Raw genomic sequence first — 19,628 nt, 5'->3', positions numbered from 1 at the left:
ATTGTTCGACAAACTTACTTTCGCTGTCGTACAACAGATTATTTGATTTAAGAATGACTTTATTGTAGATAAGAGGGATCTATGTGTTGGCAAGGTACAAACAATAACGATTAAATTATAAAAAATACATACCCAATGATTTAATCAATACTATACAATACTATATGTAATATACTACTCTTTTTATTTTTATTTGATCTTCTCATTTGTTTTTTCACAGTTTTCAGATATATCTTAGACTACACTTCAAAAATAATTATAAAAAAACATATAATAACATCATATAAGTATATCTATAGTATTTCACATGAACATATGTTAACGTGTAAATATTAATAAAATATTGTGTACAAATTTCACACTCTTATTGTAAAAAAATAAATATTCCTTAAAAAACATTAATAGAAAACAAAAAGAGTTAATCAATTTTGAGATGTTTATCTTGTGAGCTCTCGAAAATCCAATCCAATTAATTATATATAATATACAATCTTTTGGTTTTTTTTTTTTTTTTTGACTCTTTCTTAATTCTCTAGACACGTTATATAACACGTTTATTATCATCGATACAATACTTCTCGATTTCGATCATTTTCGCCTTGATTTTTTATACGAACATTAAAAAGTCAATTATAATGATTTAAAATAATATACTTCCTTGTCTAATATTCTTTCCATTTAGAATATTCTATCTTAAGGAGAGAAAAATTTAATTAATATTTTGACACATATTTAGAAAATAAAATATATCCAAGTTAGATCTTGTTATATTCATCTTAATATATACTTTTGTATTATGTATTTTTTATAATTTCTTATTATATATATTTAGAGATATTAAAATTTAAAATTTGCATTAAAAAATGTGTAAAAAGTAAATGAGAAAAGCAAAAGAAAACAAAGGGAGTAGTATTTAAAAATAAAAAAGTGATTACTGAGAGTAAAAGTAAAAAGTTATATCAAAAAAAATAGAAAAAATTTATTAAAACGTATTAAAATGAAAAATAATGCAAACTTAATATTAACTATCAAAATAGTTAGTTATAAGATAAAAGAGAACAAAGTATAATGAATGTGATGTATACTCATAAGTGTAGATGCAACACTATTGAGATGTAGGGATTGTTCTTTTATTTTCAAGGTACTTAATCCCTTTCAAGTTCTAACTCTATTAAGATAACCACATTAGAGTTAATTATTAGTTAAACTATAACTATTTGACAACATGACTTAACAATAACTTGAAGTAGTTGAAGATCAACTTTACTCACTCAATTTGATTAAATTGTAGTCTAATAACTTTCAAAATCAACACTAGTAGTTCACCAAAGAAAACACACTTCTTATCCTTTCACAATGTACAATCGTATAATTACCAAAGAAACATAAAATTCACTTCTTATATGCCCATATATTTTTTATTTTATTGTCGTTTTTATTTTAAGAATTTTCTATTTTACCCTTTCTTTGAAAAAAGCTTTAATTTTTCATAATTCGTTTAAGTAAACGCTTATTCAGCGTAAAGTCGTAAACACAATGCGTGTTCTTTTACATTAGTATTCTAGACATAAATCCAAATTTTTTGTCGATTAATTTATTAAAGATTCAAAAGAAAATTTTAAAAATATACAAAATGTTAAATCGCACAAAATGTCAGACTTACCTAGGAGTAGTCGCACATTTTTGTGCGATTTGGCTTTTTTTAAAATCTTGTTAAAACTCTTTTGATTTAATTTTAAAATTTTTTATTTTCAATAGGATTAATTTATTATTGATGTTATTAATTTTTTTTTAAAGTATAATGAGATCAAATATGAGGAACCGTAAAAAAATTTTAAATTTTGGTAATATTGATAATGCATGATATGGTACGACATACATTTCATTATCACCTCATTATGGTGAGCTAATGACACCCGAAGAGATCCAAGAGACAAATGACAACAAGAATCCGTTAATTATGCCTCAATTGAAAATCAAATTATAGTTTTTGTGAAATAATATTAATTGAAAATTGAATAAAATTTATGTTGAATAGTATTCAAAAAGCAAATGGGATACATATAGAAAAGAGTACTATTTTCTTTTTTGATAATAGTTGCTGCAACTTGTTTTTAAATTCATTTACTTTTTTAATTTCGTCCATTCATTACCGACCTAATTTGATAGACCAATTACAAATAAATATTTACATCTCTTTAAAAGCAATGCAAATCAAATGGAATGGAAAAAGTAATAGTAGGTAGAAATTAGACGTCATTGCTTGGATTCCACCCTTCTTACAAAAGTTCAATTCTTACTATTACTCATAACAGTCTACTTAAAGGTGTTTAAAACTAACTCGATTTTAAAACCGAATCCGACTTAACCCACTTCGAAATGAATTTAGAATAATGTAAAAATCAATATGAACGTAGACTTAATTTTAAACCGATCTAAAAAATAACCCGGCGACCTGAATGAACACATGTCTACCGTTGAAAAAAACTAATTAATCATAATTCTGAGGTACCATTTCCATTTGTATCCTGTGCAGCTGTGCTTGCCTCTGCTTTATTTTTTCTTTTGTTCCTCTTTTTCTTTCTTGGTCCCTCTTAAGGAGCCAACATTTTGCCTTCTTCTACTAGACTACTACTATCACCTGGATCTTCTCTCTGTCTCTCTCTCTCTCTCTCTTTCTTTTTTTCTCTCTCTTTTCATAAAGATAAGACTTTTTGTATAAAAAAGTTTTAAGAAAATCAGCTTTTTAATTATTCAACTTCTATTTCAGTGTGATTTTCCCCTATTGAAAGCTGAACAATCTTTTACAATTCTGAATTCCCAGAAATTTTGTGCCTTTCACTGTTGATTTTCATGATTGGGTATTCTGGGAAATTAGTTTTGATTACAAATTTTCTTTTTTTTAGCTAATTTTAATCCTTTTTCAGTTTTTAAGGTGCCGCCAATAAGCTTATAGGTAGGTTTTTGCTTTTCATCCTCCAATCTTCAGTTTATATATGTGGTTATTACTTGTATTGCTTCATAATTATTGTTTAATTTGGATAATCTGATGTGGGTTTTCTGGGTAATATATTTTAATCAAGTTTGTATTAAAAAGATTGAATTTTTTAATCTCTTAAGGGAAGTTCGGATTAGTGGGATTATAATATGGTCTTACTGTGATTAAAGAATTAATTTAACCAATACTTTATTTTAATTGTTTGTATCTTTGTGATTAAGACATCACTTAAATAAGATCTTTCATTTTTTAATTATTAAAAAGAGTTCCTTTTCGATTTTAAACTAGTTTTAGCAGGAATTTTACTTAAAAAGTGTAGAGATTAATGAATTATGAAAACATTTTTCATGGTCTAGTAATTTTTTTTTGTTTATTTGATTGTATGAGATTTGAAAATGACTTGGGTTTGTGGATTTACTGCAGAATTTGGCCTTGCAACAGACACTGTCTTTGTTCTTTGGTTTGATACATATTTAAGAACAATTTTTGGTGTAATTATGCCTTTGACTGAGCTTGTTAGAATGTTCAAAGGAAAAGTGGAGGTTTCCCAAGATGGATCATCCAATTCCATTGATCCTTCCTCTAGGTAGGTTAATCTTTAATTTGTATTTCTTTTGTCCCCATGAATTTGTAACACTTCCTATTTTCGTCCGTTCTTACCACTTTCTTTAATTGTCGTCCAATTCAAATTAATAAAATTCCATTGATCTTCCATTGATCCCTCTTCTAGTTAGGTTAATCTTGAATTTGTACTCCCTTTGCCTTGTGAATTCACAAACTTTCTATTTTCTTCCGTTTCCTACTAAATTCTTAAATCATCATCCATATATTTCTCTCTTTTAATATCATTTTACAATTTAAACATTCCTAGTATTTTCTTTGGGGTGTTTGGCAGAATGACTTTTTGAACAATATTAGCTTATTTTGATATAAATAATAGAGGGTTGAGTGGTCAAACTAGCCAATACTAATGTTTGGTAAGCTAGCTGGTTGAAACAGCTTATTGATATAAATAACTTGTTTTTAACAAGTTGCTTCAGAGCAGCGGGTTCAAAATCAACTGGTCAAATCAGCCATTGTAATTAGCAATCAGTTGTTCGCCAAACACCCCTTAATATTTGGGTCATACTATGGTATTGCAAGTTCATGGGACATAGGAAGCAAGTTCTTGAAACTTTAAATTTTTAATCTTTTCTTTGTTTCTAGTTGAGTAGTGATTTTGGTGCTTTTGGGGTAATTTGATGCAGACCAGATACTGATTGTGTTGAGCTAGTTTGGGAAAATGGTCAGATCATGATGCATGGTAAACCTAGAAAGAATCCTATTTCAAACAATACTCAAACATTTGGCTCAAAATCTCAAGATGGTAAAATTGCCAATAACTTAAAAATAACCAAGTTTAGCCAAATGGATTCTACAATGGCTGAACTCCCCATGTGTGTTCCTTCTTGTGAAATGAGTTTGGATCAAGATGTTGACTTAGTACCCTGGTTGAATTATCACATGGATGAACCTTTGCATAATGACTATACTTCTGACTTCGTGAATGAGTTATCAGGAGTTACCATCAATGATCTTCCCTCGGGAAATCTTCTAGTAAATCGTGAAAAGAAAACTAACGTTCATGGTGATGGTAGCCATGATACGTCGATGACTTTGAAACACAGCCATACGTCTAAGCCCCTGTCGAGTATTGAGAAGGATAATAAAGTAGGAAGTAGTGAGGTACCCCAATATTTGTTGCCAATTCAACATAGTGTAGGTGCTCCACGAGACTCCTTGCTGAATCCACCATCGCTTAGTTCTTTTACGAGCTTGAGATTGCAGAAGCTAGATGCAGAACAGACTAGTACTAGCTCGGGTTTTACAAATTTCCCTTACTTTTCGTGGCCTGCTGCGTTTTCTAGAGCTAGCCCGGTGACTATAGACCGCATTAAGAGACTAGAGAACAATGATAATAGGTGCACTTTGATGAGTAGTAACCCTGCTAATTTTACTCGAGCTAACTTGGATAGTGGCGGGATAGTTTCTCGAAAACAACCCACTATGCCATCAGCAAATGTGAATTCGGAAGATCTGTGTTCTGCTAAGGAACCTTTACACAGAGAAGAAATCACGAAAAATCAGATGTCACCGAATCAAGTATGTGATGATTCAACGAAAAAAGTGGGTGCTAGTGGTGATAAGATTATCGAACCAGCTGTTGCAGCGTCTTCTGTATGTTCAGGCAATAGTTTTGATAGAACGTCTAATGAACCTTCGCGTAATTTGAAAAGAAAATCTCGTGAAACTGCAGAATCGTCAGGTCCTAGTGAAGTAAGAAACTACATTCCCTAGAGACTAATATTTGTTTCTAGTTGTGTTTTTTTGATTCTTATAATAAGCTGAATTTGATTAACTGACAGGAAGTTGAAGAGGAATCAATGGCTGCAAAGAAACCTGTTTGTGGTCGAAATGGTTCAAAGAGAAGCCGAGCTGCAGAAGTGCATAATCTTTCTGAAAGGGTGAGCTCGCTTGTTGCAAATTACTAGAGGTGTTCATTTGGGTCAGGTCAATTTCAGTTCAAAATCGGGTCTTTTGTCCATATTAGTTTTTACATAATAGTAAATCCGTTATTAAGTCTAGTCAAATCGGGTTCGGTTACAAGGTCAGGTGAATATCGGATCAGCAGGTCTGGTTTGAACACCTCTACAAATTACCATCAATAATGATTATGGTTGGCTTTGAAAACTAAGGTTTGTTTTATGTGTCGTTTGGAATGTTATCGACAGAGACGAAGGGACAGAATTAACGAGAAGATGCGTGCATTACAAGAGCTTATACCCAATTGCAACAAGGTATATCTTTTGTGATTTTGATGCCTTTATTCATTTGCTAGATGTGTTTGATGTTGGAAAACTTGTAAAAGTAATGCGGATATGTTTGGCTTCGCTAACTCTTTCTATTCGACATTAGGCGGACAAAGCTTCTATGCTTGACGAGGCTATAGAGTATTTAAAGAAACTCCAGCTTCAAGTTCAGGTGAGCTTCTTATGTTTCGTTACCATAATGATTCGATTGTGGTGAGCTTGTGGCAGCTCATTTGGTATATAAAGTAATTGATTACTGCAAGGCTTCTAATCTAGATCCATTTCATTGGACATCTTCATGGAAGAGTTTGTGTAATCGAACGCAAACTTCATTACCAATTCCCTAGTTTATTACCTATTTAACATACGCTAAAATGATTCGCATAGTTTTAGTCGGCCCCATACTGTTGGAGTTGAAGTCAATGTCACATGATTCACTAATCTCTTCGTGAATCGCGAATCGAAAAAAGGCTAATTATGGTCGGTTATGGGCTATTCTTGGGCGAATTTGAGCGAATCACGAATTTAAAAGGCAAATTAGCTAGCAAATTATGTTACACTGATTAAAGCTTTGGCTTGTTAAAATTTAAGAAATGGGTTTGGTTAAGCCAAAACAAGGAGGAGAAGAGGGAATTTACTTGCAACTCACAGTATTATACTCTTCTCTTTCTCCGATGCGGGACAACTCACATGTGGCAATAACGGGCAATTAAATAGTTGTTCTACCTTACACCTAAAGAGACACAAGCAGTAAAGTGTCTGTTGGCTAACTTTCATTAACCCAAATTGCAGATATTGTCAATGGGTTCTGGGTTGTATATGCAGCCCATGATGCTGCCACCGGGAATGCAACACATCCAAGGAGCACATATGCCACATTTCTCGCCTATGGGGCTTGGAATGGGCGTGGCAATGGGCTACGGAATGAATATGCTCAACATGGGTGGTGGTGCAAAGATGGCACCTTTTCAAGGCCTGCATTACCCTATTCCCGGAACTGGGCCCACATTTCCGGGAATGCCAGGTTCTAGCCTTCAGGCTTTCCCACATCCCGGTCAAGGATTGCCAATGTCCATGCAACAACCCCCTGTAATTCCTCCTCGAATGGTTCAAAGCCTGATGCCAATGGGACCAAATGCCTCGGGCGTAGCTGAGACGACAAACGCACCACTTGTAACTTCATCTAGTGGTAAAAAGGACGCTAACCCACAAGCAATTCTTAGTAGCGTGGCTAGCAACGTCGTTAACAGCTCCTTGAATCTCGAGATTAATCAGGTATGCACAAAATTTTGATCTTAAAAATTTTGTTCCTCACGTATACCAAATGATCTTGGCTAGACGTCTCACAGTTGAGTGACTATAGAATTCTGATCATATCATAATGTCTGCAAATTCCCTATGCTAATTGCAGGCATCAAATGAGGGTATTCAGCGGTCTGTAATGAGCCATAATCAGGCTCAAGATGTTAATCCCTCGGAAACTGAAGTTGCCAACAGAAAAAACACGATGCACAGCTGACCGAATCTTACTTGTGAACGGGAATAGAAGTAAGAACCCAACTGCAGTAACTCGTATCTATTTTGTTACCCCCGATAGAGATTATTGACCGAGTTGAAGTTTCTGATGTGCGTCCATTTGTTCATGAATTCCATAGAATGCTCGATTCAACTTCCCCGTTAAAAAGGGTTTGCTCGATGAGACAATATTTCCTACGAATGACAGGTACGACAAGTTTTTGCTCTCCAATAACGCCGAGATCAATTGTATACTAGATTGTTCATTTACGAAGATGAGATGATCGATCTCGTTGAAGTGCATATGGTGTTCAAATGTAAATTTCGGGTGCAAAAGGCTTTTTTTTCAAAAAAAATTTTTTGGGAAATACTAGTACATGGAGAAATTAAGTATTTGCCATACATAATAATTCAAGGGAGTAATGTCCCCATGTGTTTGCTAACATTGGTTAGTAGTTGGAACTTACATTAGTGTATACATTAAGTTTGAGGAGATACTTGCTATCTGTAGATGTATGTAGTACTATGTACATGTACATCTAACATTCAGTGCAAAATGTAAAAAAATAATGCAAAAATTAGTTCATAATTGGTTTTTTATGCCATATTTATAAGGTTATGTTTTGATTAAATCATAAATAGTGATTAGATTGATGGTACTATGTAAAAGGCCATTTTTAATTCACTTGATTTTTTGCTAATTTAACTGATTTTTACTTATCAAATTTGATTTTTACTGATAATAACTGATTTTTTACTGTTAGTTATAAATTATAATTGAGTTGCACTAATTAAAACTGATTCTTACTCATTGTAATTTATTTTTACTGATTGTAACTTATTTTTGTTGATTAAACTGATTGTTACTTTTTAAATATGACTTTTATTGAATTAAAACTAAATAAGGCCAAAGTAAAAATTAGTGTATAAAATATATTTATGAAGAAACAAATAAAAAAAAGTTAAAACAAAATCTTAAAATCCTCTCTCTATAAAATTCCTTTGTATAGAGGCGTACCATTATTTACCTAAACAAATTCTTTTTATATAGAGAAGATTAGCCAAGCTAGCAAATCCCAAAGCAGTTTCTGCAAGCAAATTGAACACTTATAGGAGTATAAGTCCCAGTTGTAAAGAGTAGTCCATTCATAAAAGATTGGCCAAAATGAGTAACATGGAAACAATTTCTTTTAATTAATGAACATTTGAAAAAATAATCTTTGATAGCGTATGTCAAAATATGGACTTAAAGGCAGTCTAACATGGACTTAAGAGCAGTCCATTTATGAAATGAAAGGTAGTAAGATTTGATAAGAAAATGCGGAAGAAATTTCTTTTACATTATTGGCTCAACATCTCCTAACTTCTTAGTATGATCAATGCATGAAAGGTGACCTCAAATGAGAAAACAATAAAATAAACAAAGAAGATTAATTGACTAGCATCATATGTTAAAACCGTCTTATCATTATCGGTCGAATTATTTTCAAAACGGATCAATTTCAAATCGGGTTCAAGTCGACCCAATAGATCTAAGAGTTTTATATTTTGTTTCTTATTATTATATTTTTTTCAAAAAAAAATTATAATTTTATTGGTCTTTACAAAAAATATTTATTTTAAAAAAGAAAAATAAATCAATTTTTGGCTACAATAAAAAAAATGTTGAATCTAAATTTCAAAAATTAACCATAATATAGTAAGTTCAAACTCAAAATAATGTAAAAAGTGCTAAACATGAAATTGAAAACAAGTCAAAACAGTTGATTTGACTCAATTTTTTTAGACCAGTCATGTTTGGGTCATAGGTCAAAATTTCCGAATATTACCCACTAATTTTCGATCAGGTTTAATTTCGAGTCGAGTAAAATTTAATAGGTCTATTATTTGATATTTTTAGTTGAAAGCTAGTAGTTTATGTGCAATTCCCAAACTAGTTCACAATTTCTCTATTTTTACAAAAATTAGAAGTCTTTTAACATATTTGGGCACATTTACAACATAAGATATAACCTATTTCTTTGGATACTTGAGGCTTCTTGAATAACAGAACCAACGACTATATTCCCATCAGATGTTAAAATGTCTACATAAATCACAGATCGAACGTACAAAGTACAAACTACAACAGTACATAACTTCGAACCTACAAAAACCGAATTTTAGTTTCTGAATAAGTTGAGTTCTATCTTCGTTGGGCATAGTCAGAACCGTAAAGATTGAATACAAGTGCACAAGTTCAATGTATTTCAGAGTTCTAGTTCTGACAGTATGTGAACAGGAAACATACCAAAGACATGTGATGGAAGTATGGAACTAAAAGCAAGCTTCACGATTTATCATCCAGCTTACACGAAAAAACACCGCGCAATCAAGAATGTGGACCCAAGAAACTTCAGATGGCCTCATGAAACCTATCATTCCACATCTTTCAACGTATGTTGCACCCTCTTTAATGTGCAATGGTTTCCGACATGTGACAATGGCTTGTAACTGCTAGTTATGCCAGACTCACGCTTGAAAATCACTACCGCCATTGTTCGTCTTATCTAAAGAATCTTCCGAGGTTCCCTCTGTTGTAGATTGATTCGCTTCTTCCGTGTTGATCTTGCTGTCGGGTTCCTTGTCTACTCCCTGGTTGTCCATTTTGCTTGTAGAATGAGACTCCCCTTCGACAAAACCATTATTTTCAACAGCCTGGACATTATCTGTATTCTCTGAAAGACTATCGGAAACTTTAGTGCCATCCACATGCTGATCCCTGACTATTTCAGAATCCGGACGAGTATTCGCAGCTGAAGTCGCATCACCGTCTATATTCATGTCATTTTCAGAATTCGCTCCATTTACCATTTCGGTACCATCCCCATCCTGATGAGGCTTTAAATTGTCAGATACATCTACTTCCACGGCACTTGCAGGGTCAAGAATTTCAGAACTTGGCGGAGCAGCCTCATTAGCTTCTTTCTCAGCTAGCTCTTCCGCAAGCTTCTTTGCTTCCATTTCTTCCAATTTTTGAACTTGTATACGGTGATGATTTATGAGCTGCTGTACCCTCTCTAGTTCAGTAACAAGATCTCCGTAACGTTTCTGCAAAGTTTTCTCCAGCTCCTTCTGTTTCTGGACTTCTTCCCAGAGACCCTTGATCCTGAAAGAAGCTGCCAATTTTTCCTGTCTCTGCAAAGCTAGGAAGCAATCCAATTCAGTCCCAGATGTGTTCATTTGTTTGAAAATAAGCTCAGTTTGTGTCTTCAGTTTTTCAGCCCGCATCTGAATAAGAGAAAAAACAAAATAGTATCAAAAATCACAATAAAATATTCAAACCTTTTCTTTTCTATGTAACAAATGCTCTCACGCATAAGCAAGGTTGCCGACTCTGACAGACTAATAGATCATTCTGTACAAATTAGCCATCATGTGCATTGAGAAAAAACAAAACATGAAAAATGTACAAGCTTAAATGCTATACCATCTTATTCTGGATATCTTTTGTCTTTCTAAATTCTACAGACACAAACTTTACGCAACAAAAGAAAACAAAAAATTTTACGAACATTTTCTTCCAACGCGAGCACACATCAAGTCATCCACATTAATACTCCAAGATATTTGTCACATAAACCGACATTTTCCACTTCACATATCAGGCACAAATATCTTCTAGTGTCTATCTCCCTACTTCATAGCATTTGACCCGTATCGTACAGGACAACCCTTTAGAAGTGGTCTAGATGAGCAACTAAAAACATGTACCTGGAAATAAAACATTCAAATATAGGATTTTATCCCATTTAACCCTGTAGTACAATCTTTATTCTAATGCCATAGCCCTTAAATTTTAGACTTAGAGTGGCTATGGGATCAACTACATGAACAAAAAATAAATCAATGCGTGTGAGATCGCCAGTAAAAATGTCAGTATTCTAAAATAACAAGTTCACCAAATACTCGTAAAATTGTATAAGGTAATCTGCCAAGACTCTTGATGTGAAACAGAGCTATTTCTTGAACATTATTACTGTTAAGAAAGCTTCAGTTTCCAAAGGCTCACCTAAGAGTCCCTTGGTCGGGTGATCAGCTAGACACCTTGATAGGGTTAGGCGAGCTGCTTATAGAGCCTGGAGGAGCTCCTTAGGGAGCCGTACAGTGCCTTTTTGTCTTAGCCACAGAAGAAAGCATTGATGCGAGCACTATGTTCTCTCTTCTCTTCTCCTTAATTTCTCTTCTTGATTTCTATTTTTCTTATGAGTATTATCTGGGCTATCTTGACGGGGTTTACAATTATGTTTTTCTGAATTTTGAGGCACATCAAACCCAAAGGATAGCACTTTCGTCTATCACACCAAGAGCTTAGGCTTTGGGGACAACTTTGTGCCTTAGGGAGATTCGCACTTTTAAAGCTAAGGTCATCAATTTTGTTTGGTATGTGCACTGTATTGAGAAAATCACTGTCACGGTTCATGATATTGAGCTACTTTTAAGCTTAGTCTAACTCGTGGGACATGGCTCAATAATGTGCTGTGTGTGGATATATGATGCATGAAGTTTGAGAGGAAAATTTTGAAGTTGCTAAAAACAACTTATTCGCACTCAAAAAAGGACAACAGTAGCTCTCTAGTCTATACTGACTCTACTCAGTTTTCCTCCTACCCCCCGAGATACAATTAAACACCCTAAAACAATTAATTGAGAACACAAAAATAATAAACTCATTCCATCAGAACAAACATTACCTTGTAACCATGTGTAAGAACATCAATTTTCTTTTCAAGTCGTTGTGCCTTTTTGCTATCATCATCCATCTTCCTCTTAACATTCTCAAATTCATTTTGTAGGGCAGCAATTTTCTCTACAGTTCCAGCCACACTTGATAGACCATAAGCGTTACGAGAGGGAAAGTACATCAAATCATTTAAGGAAGTCTTGTGCGCCTCAATGAAATCATCAATAGTCACGTCCTGATGTCCCATTGCCACACGTAGATACTGAGCCTCCTCTTCAATAAAAGATGCAGCCTGATAATATGATTCAAGCAGATGTCAGAATAGAATTATACATAATAGATAACTTCACAAAACACTTAAACGTGGAGGCCTAAGCAATATTTTGCAGCATGCAGATTCACCTAACAAAATCCTGTTTGTCTGAACATATTCCGGGATGGAGCATTAAAATTAAAAACATGCACCAGAGAGAAAACGGAGGGATATACATATTTTACAGTGATTTACTTGAATGCAGTACCCTATTTCCAATTCATAAAACAAATCACACAAAGCATGCAGAAGTCCAGATTACTGCAACACTTTAAATTAATAGTTACAGCAATGAATTTACACAGCTAGCACAATTGTACATAACTAAGAAAGTTTTGACAGCAACAATGTCAACCCTTAACCTCAAAACATAGAGTAGGTTAGAACTGATAATTAATTTGAATGATAGACCAAAAAGGACAATATGGATTAGATAATATTTCAAACCTTATAGCACCTCAGTGTTTCAAAACTTAAGGTTTAACTACCCACAGGGATGTATAAAGAAAATCTTCAATATATCTAATAACATAAGTTTTTTTGAAGCATATCCCCAATATTCCTTTTCAACCTACATTAGATTTACTTCAAGTGGTGATAACTGATAGGTTAAAAGTCTCATTTCTCCAATTCGGATTACATTGTCGAACTTTTTACATTAAAGAGATGGTATTACAATCACTTGAAACTAATAATATTTGTTTTTTTATTTTGATCGGTTAGTGAATAAAGACAAAAAGTACAAGTTCAAGACTTCAAGTTCATAAAAAATGTGAGAATGAGATGAAGAGAAAGATTGAGTAGATATAGTTAAAAATATAAAATTAGCAAATCATTAGGACAGCCAAGAAGGGAAATGGTAGCAAATTAAATAGGACGAAGGAATATTAATTAGGAACTTGGCTGAAAAAACATCAAGACAGTAGAAAATGAAACTAATTGGCTTGGGTACTTCGCCAAACATAAATAAAGCAATCAAAGTGGAAATGGCAAGTAACTAAAATAGTTTCCACTTCGATTGCTTCATCTATTTCACAGCTAAGATCAAGGCCGAGTAGTTTCTCCTGAACCTTGATGCTTTTTCCGAATCGAGTTCCTTGATGATTAGAAAAAATTAAAACACAAAAGAGAAAATTAACAAATTCAAAGCAGCCCTAAGAAGTTTAATATAAAACCAATTCAAAGAAATGAAGTTTAAAATAAAACAAGTAAGAAACATACATTTTTTAGTTCATCTTCTTCAAAATCCTCAATCACAGGTACTGCATTAGCACTGCGTTTGGACCCTTTCTTTTTCTCTTTCTCTGTAAGTGGATACTTGGCATTATCATGCTCAAGCAAGCTCAATAACTCCTTTCTTACCATTTCATCTGCCTGCTCAATGTCAGTAGGAGGGACAAACGAGCTCTTATCTTCATCAGCTCTCATTAATGAATGCCTAATCAGATCAACAGAAGCAGCTGGAGGACGAGGAAGCTCCCTTTGCAGGACTTTTGATCTCTTTTTGAGCAATGCCTGCAGCCTTGCTTCTTCTTCAGCCCTCTCACGAGCTAACCTGTCAGACATGTCTTCCTCAATTTTCTCCTCTGATTCTTCAGTATCATCTGGAGCTGGACGAACAACTACTTCATACTCATTTTTGGGCCCTGGAAGACTGCTTAGACCCATACGCAGATTCCTTTTCAGGTCAGCTTGTCTTCTAAGTTCAAGTTTCGCACTATCATGAGTATCCAACTCTTCATTTATGTGAAGCTCATCCCTGAGAGGGGTTCCTCTGGGTGTCATGCTAAAAGAACCATCCCTGGAAGGAGTCATACCAACCTTTGGAGTAAGTCCTGCACCTCCCGGAGTTGCTAAGGGAGTAAGCATGGGATTAGGAGTTTGAATATCCCTTTTCTTTGGAGTGACACCAGAAAAATCAGAAGGATGCAACTCAGGGTTGTGTCCTCCAAGCAATGGAGTTTGAGATTCCCTCAGTCTAGCCAAATTTTCAGCTTCCATCATAATAGCATCCCCCTTTCCAGCAGGGGTTCTCTGGGGTGTGCGCATGGGCGTCATCCCTGGTCGAGGTGTCTGATAATTATTTCCAATAAGAGCATGGGTGGCACCACTGCCTTCAGAAAGTTCCTGGTTTCCTGCTAAAAGATCACTAGCATAACCCATTCGTGCAATTTCCTCTAGCTCCTGGTCAGAAATCTGTGGAGGAGGAAGCATCAGCTTCGACCTCTTCCTAACTGTCTCAGGATCATTAAGCTTGTTGGCTTGCATTATTGCTGCCGGAGCATCTTGCCTTTGAGCTATCTTATTCTTTGCAATATCTTGTTTCCGTAGACGGGCTTCAATATCCGCCCTTCTTTCTCCTTCAAGTTCACCAATTGTCGTGGGAAATTGAGGCTGCTCAACAGGCCTATCTTCATCAGCAACATCATAAAACCCAGGTGGAGGCCTTTTCTCAAAGGGTATCTCAGCATTATAATCAATTCCCTTCCGTTTCCTCTTTCTTTGTCTGACGTCTATACCAGCTGCCTTAAGCTCTCTTCTTTTCTGCAATGAAGCAAGCCTCCTAGCCTCTTCAAGCTGCTTCTCCCTAGCTTTTCTTTTAGCCTTTTTACCTCTTGTGTTGGCTAGACGAGCACGCGCTTCAGAGAGCATTTCTTTCTCATCTTCATCCATATCAACAGGATCTGGCCGCGCAGGCTTGGATTCTGGATTGGGATCAATTTCTCCAGGACGCAACTTGCGTGGATCATCCCCTGGCTCATAATTTTCATCCTTGGTACAAGCTGCATCAAGAAGTTTCTCATAACGCTCAAGACATTGAGAAGGAGTACGACCAACAATTGGTGCTATAGTCCTCCATTGAGTTGGCATAAGTTTCGCAACATGAAGCAACCTTTCATCTTCATCTCTAGTCCATTCTGTCTACAAATTTCAGGGAGATCCATAATCAGCATCACTCGTAAGACTTCATAATAAAAGTCAAAACACCAAGAGAAGAAAGCTGACAAAAAACGGAACTACTAGTAAGAGCAGTAATATTCCAAAATCATCACACTTATCCAATGGAGTTAGTAGCCAAGCATGACAGACTATTCATCCTTTCAGCTTAATAAACATGCAACCATAATACAACAGCAATCAACCCCAACAACAATAACAACAATGCCCAAGCCTAGGGTCAGCTATACGCAAGTGATACAACGGCAAGAGGTAACACACTTGGATCAGATAGACATATTCAATCGTCTCAAATACTTTCCAAAGCCTATAGTCAGCAAGTAATTCAATTTTCAAAAACAAAATGAGGGGGGAAGATAAACTCCATACCCCTATTTCCAGAAAATGAACTTTCTCCCAAAGAAGCAAGTAAGCAACTCAACCATGAATCTATGTCTAAACGTCTAATTGGATCAACTTCCATTTTCTCATCAATCAGCTACTGTCAGTCAAATTTATCAAACAAAAATCAAGACTGAAACAATATAAATCACCAACACAATAATTTAACACATTATTAATTCAACATTTAGTAAAACATGGAATTGCAAGTTGGTAACAAGACACAAATAGCTAACCATTGATGCAAAACCGCTAAAAAAATGAATTTTCACTATTCATGCGTCTTGTTATCAATTTGTAAATGAATATCTGTTATACTAAGTCTTGCAGTTCATTTAATTGACGGAAATAAGAATAAAACATCCTAATCCTAATCCTAAAAACTAAAAACGTAGAAAGATAAAGAAATCTAAAGTAATACCTTTTTAATTGAAGGATCAAGCCATTCATACCAACGAGCTTTACACTGTTTAGCAGATTTACGAACAAGGAGAGAAGATATACGAGCCCATTGATTTTTTCCATATTTCATAACAGCAGCTTTAAGAATTTCATCTTCGGTGTTCTTCCAAACACCTCCTTTTATCATAATCCTCATCTTTAATCCCTTTTGTTAAAACGCAAACTAAATGTGTTTTTAGGGTATTTGTTATGGATAACAAAATTCGGTTGGTATCTAAGCAGTGATTCTTTTCTTCCTTCTTATTTCTCACTTATTGTAGCAATTTAGAGTGAACCCCAAGAAAATTAGGGTTTACAAGCTTGAAAATTGACGGCAATGGCGGGTTAAGAGGTAGATATATGAAAGATTACGGAGAAGAGGAAAGGAAAGAGCAAGCTTGTAAGTTGTAAGACTGTAGTTTCAGATTTTTTTTCTCTATTACAAATGGACCCAATATTTTTTGGGACACTAATGGCCTGTTTTGACAAGAATTACTGTGTTTTGTTAAAGCCCATTAAGGAGTTATGACACCATTTGTAAAAATTTGAATCAATAGGTGAAAAAATAAAAAAAATTAACAAAATAATCTAAGTTTCAAATTTATTTCAAAAGTAAGTGTAAAATTTCTAAATATGAGATTTGTGGCTGTTCACTGGTCAAAAAAGACAAAACAGTTGTTCGCTATTATTAACAGCGAACAGCTACAGTGTCCTGTTTTGACCTAACACTTTAGTTGTTCGCTGTTAGTAACAGCAAACTGTTGTTTTGTCTTTTTTGAGCTGCAACTGCGAATAGCCTCAAACTTCAGGTTTTGAAACTTCACGCTTGCTTTTGGAATAAGTTTGAAACTTAAATTATTTTGTTAAATTTTTTTTATTTTTTCACTTATTGATTTCAAAATTTCACCATTTGTCAACTTTAATATTTCAAGCCCAGCCTATTAAAGATTAATGCATACTTACCGTATTTTTAATGTCTACTTAAATTATTCTTAATATTTATTTACTGTATCCTTATGGCATGCACGGAAGAGAAGGATAGGATTGAAAAGAGAGTGAGTCTAGGGGGCTAAAGGAAGCGGATAATCAATTTTTTGACGTCGAAAGACCACTGGAATATGGGTCAACAAGTGATATTACCACAGGAAAAGTACGATAAGCTCTCAAAAAGATGGGGAGAACAAAGGCAGTCGGACCAGATAACATCCCGATTAAGGTATGGAGGGGTTTAGGAGAAGAAGGCATTCGTTGGCTGACTAACCTCTTTAATATTATTTTGAGGACACATAAGATGCCAGAATAATGGAGGAATAGCACAGTAGTACCTCTATTTAAGAACAAAGGCGATACGCAAGTATGCAGCAATTATAGAGGTATCAAACTTCTAAGCCACACAATGAAATTGTGAGAAAGAGTGATAGAGGAAAGAATTAAACAGGAAATAGTGATTAGAGAGAACCAATTTGGTTTTATGCCAAGAAGGTCAACCATTGAGGCAATTCATGTTTTGAGGAGACTAATGGAGAAATATAGGGAGCGAAAGAAGGATCTGCATATGGTGTTCATTGACTTGGAGAAAGCGTATGATAGCATACCGACATGTCATGTCATCTGGAATAGCCTCAAGGCTAGAGGTATTTTTCAGTGTACATTGAGGCTATACGGGACATGTATGACAGAGTTTCGACTAACATTTAAACACCGGTGGGGATAACAGAGCCTTTTTCTGGTTAAAGTGGGACTACACTAGGGATCGGCACTAAGCCCTTTCATTTTTATTGTCATTATGGATGAGATTTCTAAATCTATTTAGGAGACGGTACCGTGGTGCATGCTATTCGCTGACGACATAGTGTTGGTAGCAGAAACTAGAGAGGAGGTTATTAATAAATTGGATGAGTGAAGGGAAGCTTTAGAAGGTAAATGGTTATGCATTAGTCGTACAAAGATCGAGTATTTGCGTTGTGAATTTAGTGGGACATCACAGGTAGGAGAACCAGAGGTGTCCATTGATGAAGCAGTTATTAAAAGTACGACCAAGTACAAGTATTTGGGATCGATCATTCAAAGGGATGGGGAGATTGACGGAGATGTAAATCATCATATACAAGCGGGTTGGCTCAAGTGGTGAGCAGCCACCACGCTGCTATGTGATAGGAAAGTCCCAAGCAAGTTAAAAGGAAATTTTTACTGGGCGACAATCAGACCTGCCCTATTATATGGGAGCGAATGTTGGCTTGTAAAGAAGATTTTTGAACATAAGATGGAAGTTACAAAAATACGTATGTTGAGGTGGATGTGTGGGCACACGTTGATGGATCGTATTAGAAACTAAGAGCTTAGGGACAAACTAGGGGTAGCCCCTATTTCTGGAAAAATGCGCGAAAATAGATTAAGGTGGTTTGGACATGTGCAGAGAAATACTTTCATAGCCCCTGTGAGAAGGGTAGAAAGCATTATAGTAGAGGGTAAGAGGGGTCGAGGAAGACCCAGGAGAACCTGGGATGAGCAAATAAAAGTTGACTTACATGAGTTAAACCTCTCTGAGGGCCTAACTAGGGATAGGGGTAGTTGGAGGCGCTATATCCATGTTTTAGACTATTGATTGTCCTCTTAGATTACCTTCTGGTGTTCTTGTCATCTTGCTTCTCTCGTTTCTTTTATTATTAGTTTTTGTTCTCTTTTTGTAGTTGGTTCTACTTATTTATCTTATTTATATGCATTTTTATTTTTTTATCTTTTTTAATTTATTTTTTTATTTTTTTTATCTTTCCCGTGTAGCTACGTCTCCTATCTTTCTCGAGCCGGGGACTCCTTTGGCCGCGCTCTCCTTTATGGGTATGAGTTGCTGCCATCCTTCCCTCCCTAGACCCCGTCCATAGTTTTTTTATGAGTGGGATACATTGGGTAGGATGATGATGATGATGATATTTACTGTATTCTTAATGCCTACTTTTAATATCTTAAATGTTTACTTACATCATTCTTAATGCCTACTTATAATATTTTAAAAAGTATATAATGATTCGGCCCTACTAGAGATGGTCTCTCACAAGAATTTGTGCATTTCAAATGTCGAGTTAAACATTATTCTTTGTTTCTCATAAATTTGAGTCTTATAGTGTAAATTTAAAGGGATAAAAAAGTAAATAACTAAATGAGTATTGTATAGTTCTGTCAAAAGTTAATCCGATCTTAACCTAACCCAAAATAAATGAATTTAGGTCGAGCCTTTTGACCCAACTACAAAAATAAACTGCTCATAAAAGGGTCATCTTTCAAAGAGACAATCTCTTACAACAGTTCCAAAACAAAAATAATTAAAGTGAGAAATGCTCAACTTTCACTATTTTGGTTCCTTTCTTTGTAATACTCGTGTTTGCCGATACTAAATCCGGCTCTTAAAAAGCATAATTTTAAAGCGGATGCTTAACAGTTCATTTTCCAACA

At 34.8% G+C, this 19,628-nt stretch overlaps 2 protein-coding genes and 1 pseudogene across 4 annotated transcripts; 2 read left to right on the top strand and 1 right to left on the bottom strand.

Annotated features, from left to right (window-relative positions):
* Positions 1 to 2,532: 2,532 nt before the first annotated feature.
* On the top strand, positions 2,533 to 8,013 carry LOC130828424 (transcription factor PIF3-like). Of its 3 annotated transcripts, XM_057694406.1 has the most exons (9): positions 2,533 to 2,956; positions 3,422 to 3,584; positions 4,246 to 5,314; positions 5,404 to 5,502; positions 5,770 to 5,835; positions 5,954 to 6,019; positions 6,640 to 7,122; positions 7,259 to 7,395; positions 7,503 to 8,013. In XM_057694406.1, the coding sequence occupies exons 2-8, from the start codon at positions 3,496 to 3,498 to the stop codon at positions 7,364 to 7,366; spliced, it is 1,980 nt and encodes a 659-aa protein (XP_057550389.1). In that variant the 5' UTR covers positions 2,533 to 2,956; positions 3,422 to 3,495; the 3' UTR covers positions 7,367 to 7,395; positions 7,503 to 8,013. The 3 variants fall into 3 exon arrangements, with proteins under 3 accessions (XP_057550389.1, XP_057550390.1, XP_057550388.1); XM_057694407.1 differs by having other exon boundaries at positions 4,251 to 5,314; positions 7,259 to 8,013; XM_057694405.1 differs by having other exon boundaries at positions 7,259 to 8,013.
* Positions 8,014 to 9,406: 1,393 nt separating this feature from the next.
* Positions 9,407 to 16,626, bottom strand: LOC130828423 (cell division cycle 5-like protein). Its single transcript, XM_057694404.1, has 4 exons — positions 16,159 to 16,626; positions 13,620 to 15,320; positions 12,096 to 12,377; positions 9,407 to 10,632 (listed from the first exon to the last, which is right to left on the bottom strand). Exons 1-4 carry the CDS (start codon positions 16,333 to 16,335, stop codon positions 9,874 to 9,876), a joined length of 2,919 nt encoding a protein of 972 aa, XP_057550387.1. The 5' UTR covers positions 16,336 to 16,626; the 3' UTR covers positions 9,407 to 9,873.
* A 670-nt stretch (positions 16,627 to 17,296) lies between these two features.
* On the top strand, positions 17,297 to 18,738 carry LOC130828483 (uncharacterized; annotated as a pseudogene).
* Positions 18,739 to 19,628: the final 890 nt, after the last annotated feature.

Source organism: Amaranthus tricolor, chromosome 12 (genome assembly GCF_026212465.1).
Source record: "Amaranthus tricolor cultivar Red isolate AtriRed21 chromosome 12, ASM2621246v1, whole genome shotgun sequence".
Classification (NCBI taxonomy): domain Eukaryota; kingdom Viridiplantae; phylum Streptophyta; class Magnoliopsida; order Caryophyllales; family Amaranthaceae; genus Amaranthus; species Amaranthus tricolor.
This window is presented reverse-complemented; position numbering and strand designations above follow the sequence as displayed.

Bases quoted from the DNA above. Each gene is read 5' to 3' on its own strand.
- LOC130828424 (XM_057694406.1), top strand. From the start codon at position 3,496: ATGCCTTTGACTGAGCTTGTTAGAATGTTCAAAGGAAAAGTGGAGGTT. The intron at 6,020-6,639 runs GTGAGCTTCTTA...CCCAAATTGCAG, and splicing joins AACTCCAGCTTCAAGTTCAG to ATATTGTCAATGGGTTCTGG. The intron at 7,123-7,258 runs GTATGCACAAAA...TGCTAATTGCAG, and splicing joins TGAATCTCGAGATTAATCAG to GCATCAAATGAGGGTATTCA.
- LOC130828423 (XM_057694404.1), bottom strand. From the start codon at position 16,335: ATGAGGATTATGATAAAAGGAGGTGTTTGGAAGAACACCGAAGATGAA. The intron at 15,321-16,158 runs GTATTACTTTAG...TGAAATTTGTAG, and splicing joins TTGATCCTTCAATTAAAAAG to ACAGAATGGACTAGAGATGA. The intron at 10,633-12,095 runs GTAATGTTTGTT...TCTCTTATTCAG, and splicing joins TTCTTACACATGGTTACAAG to ATGCGGGCTGAAAAACTGAA.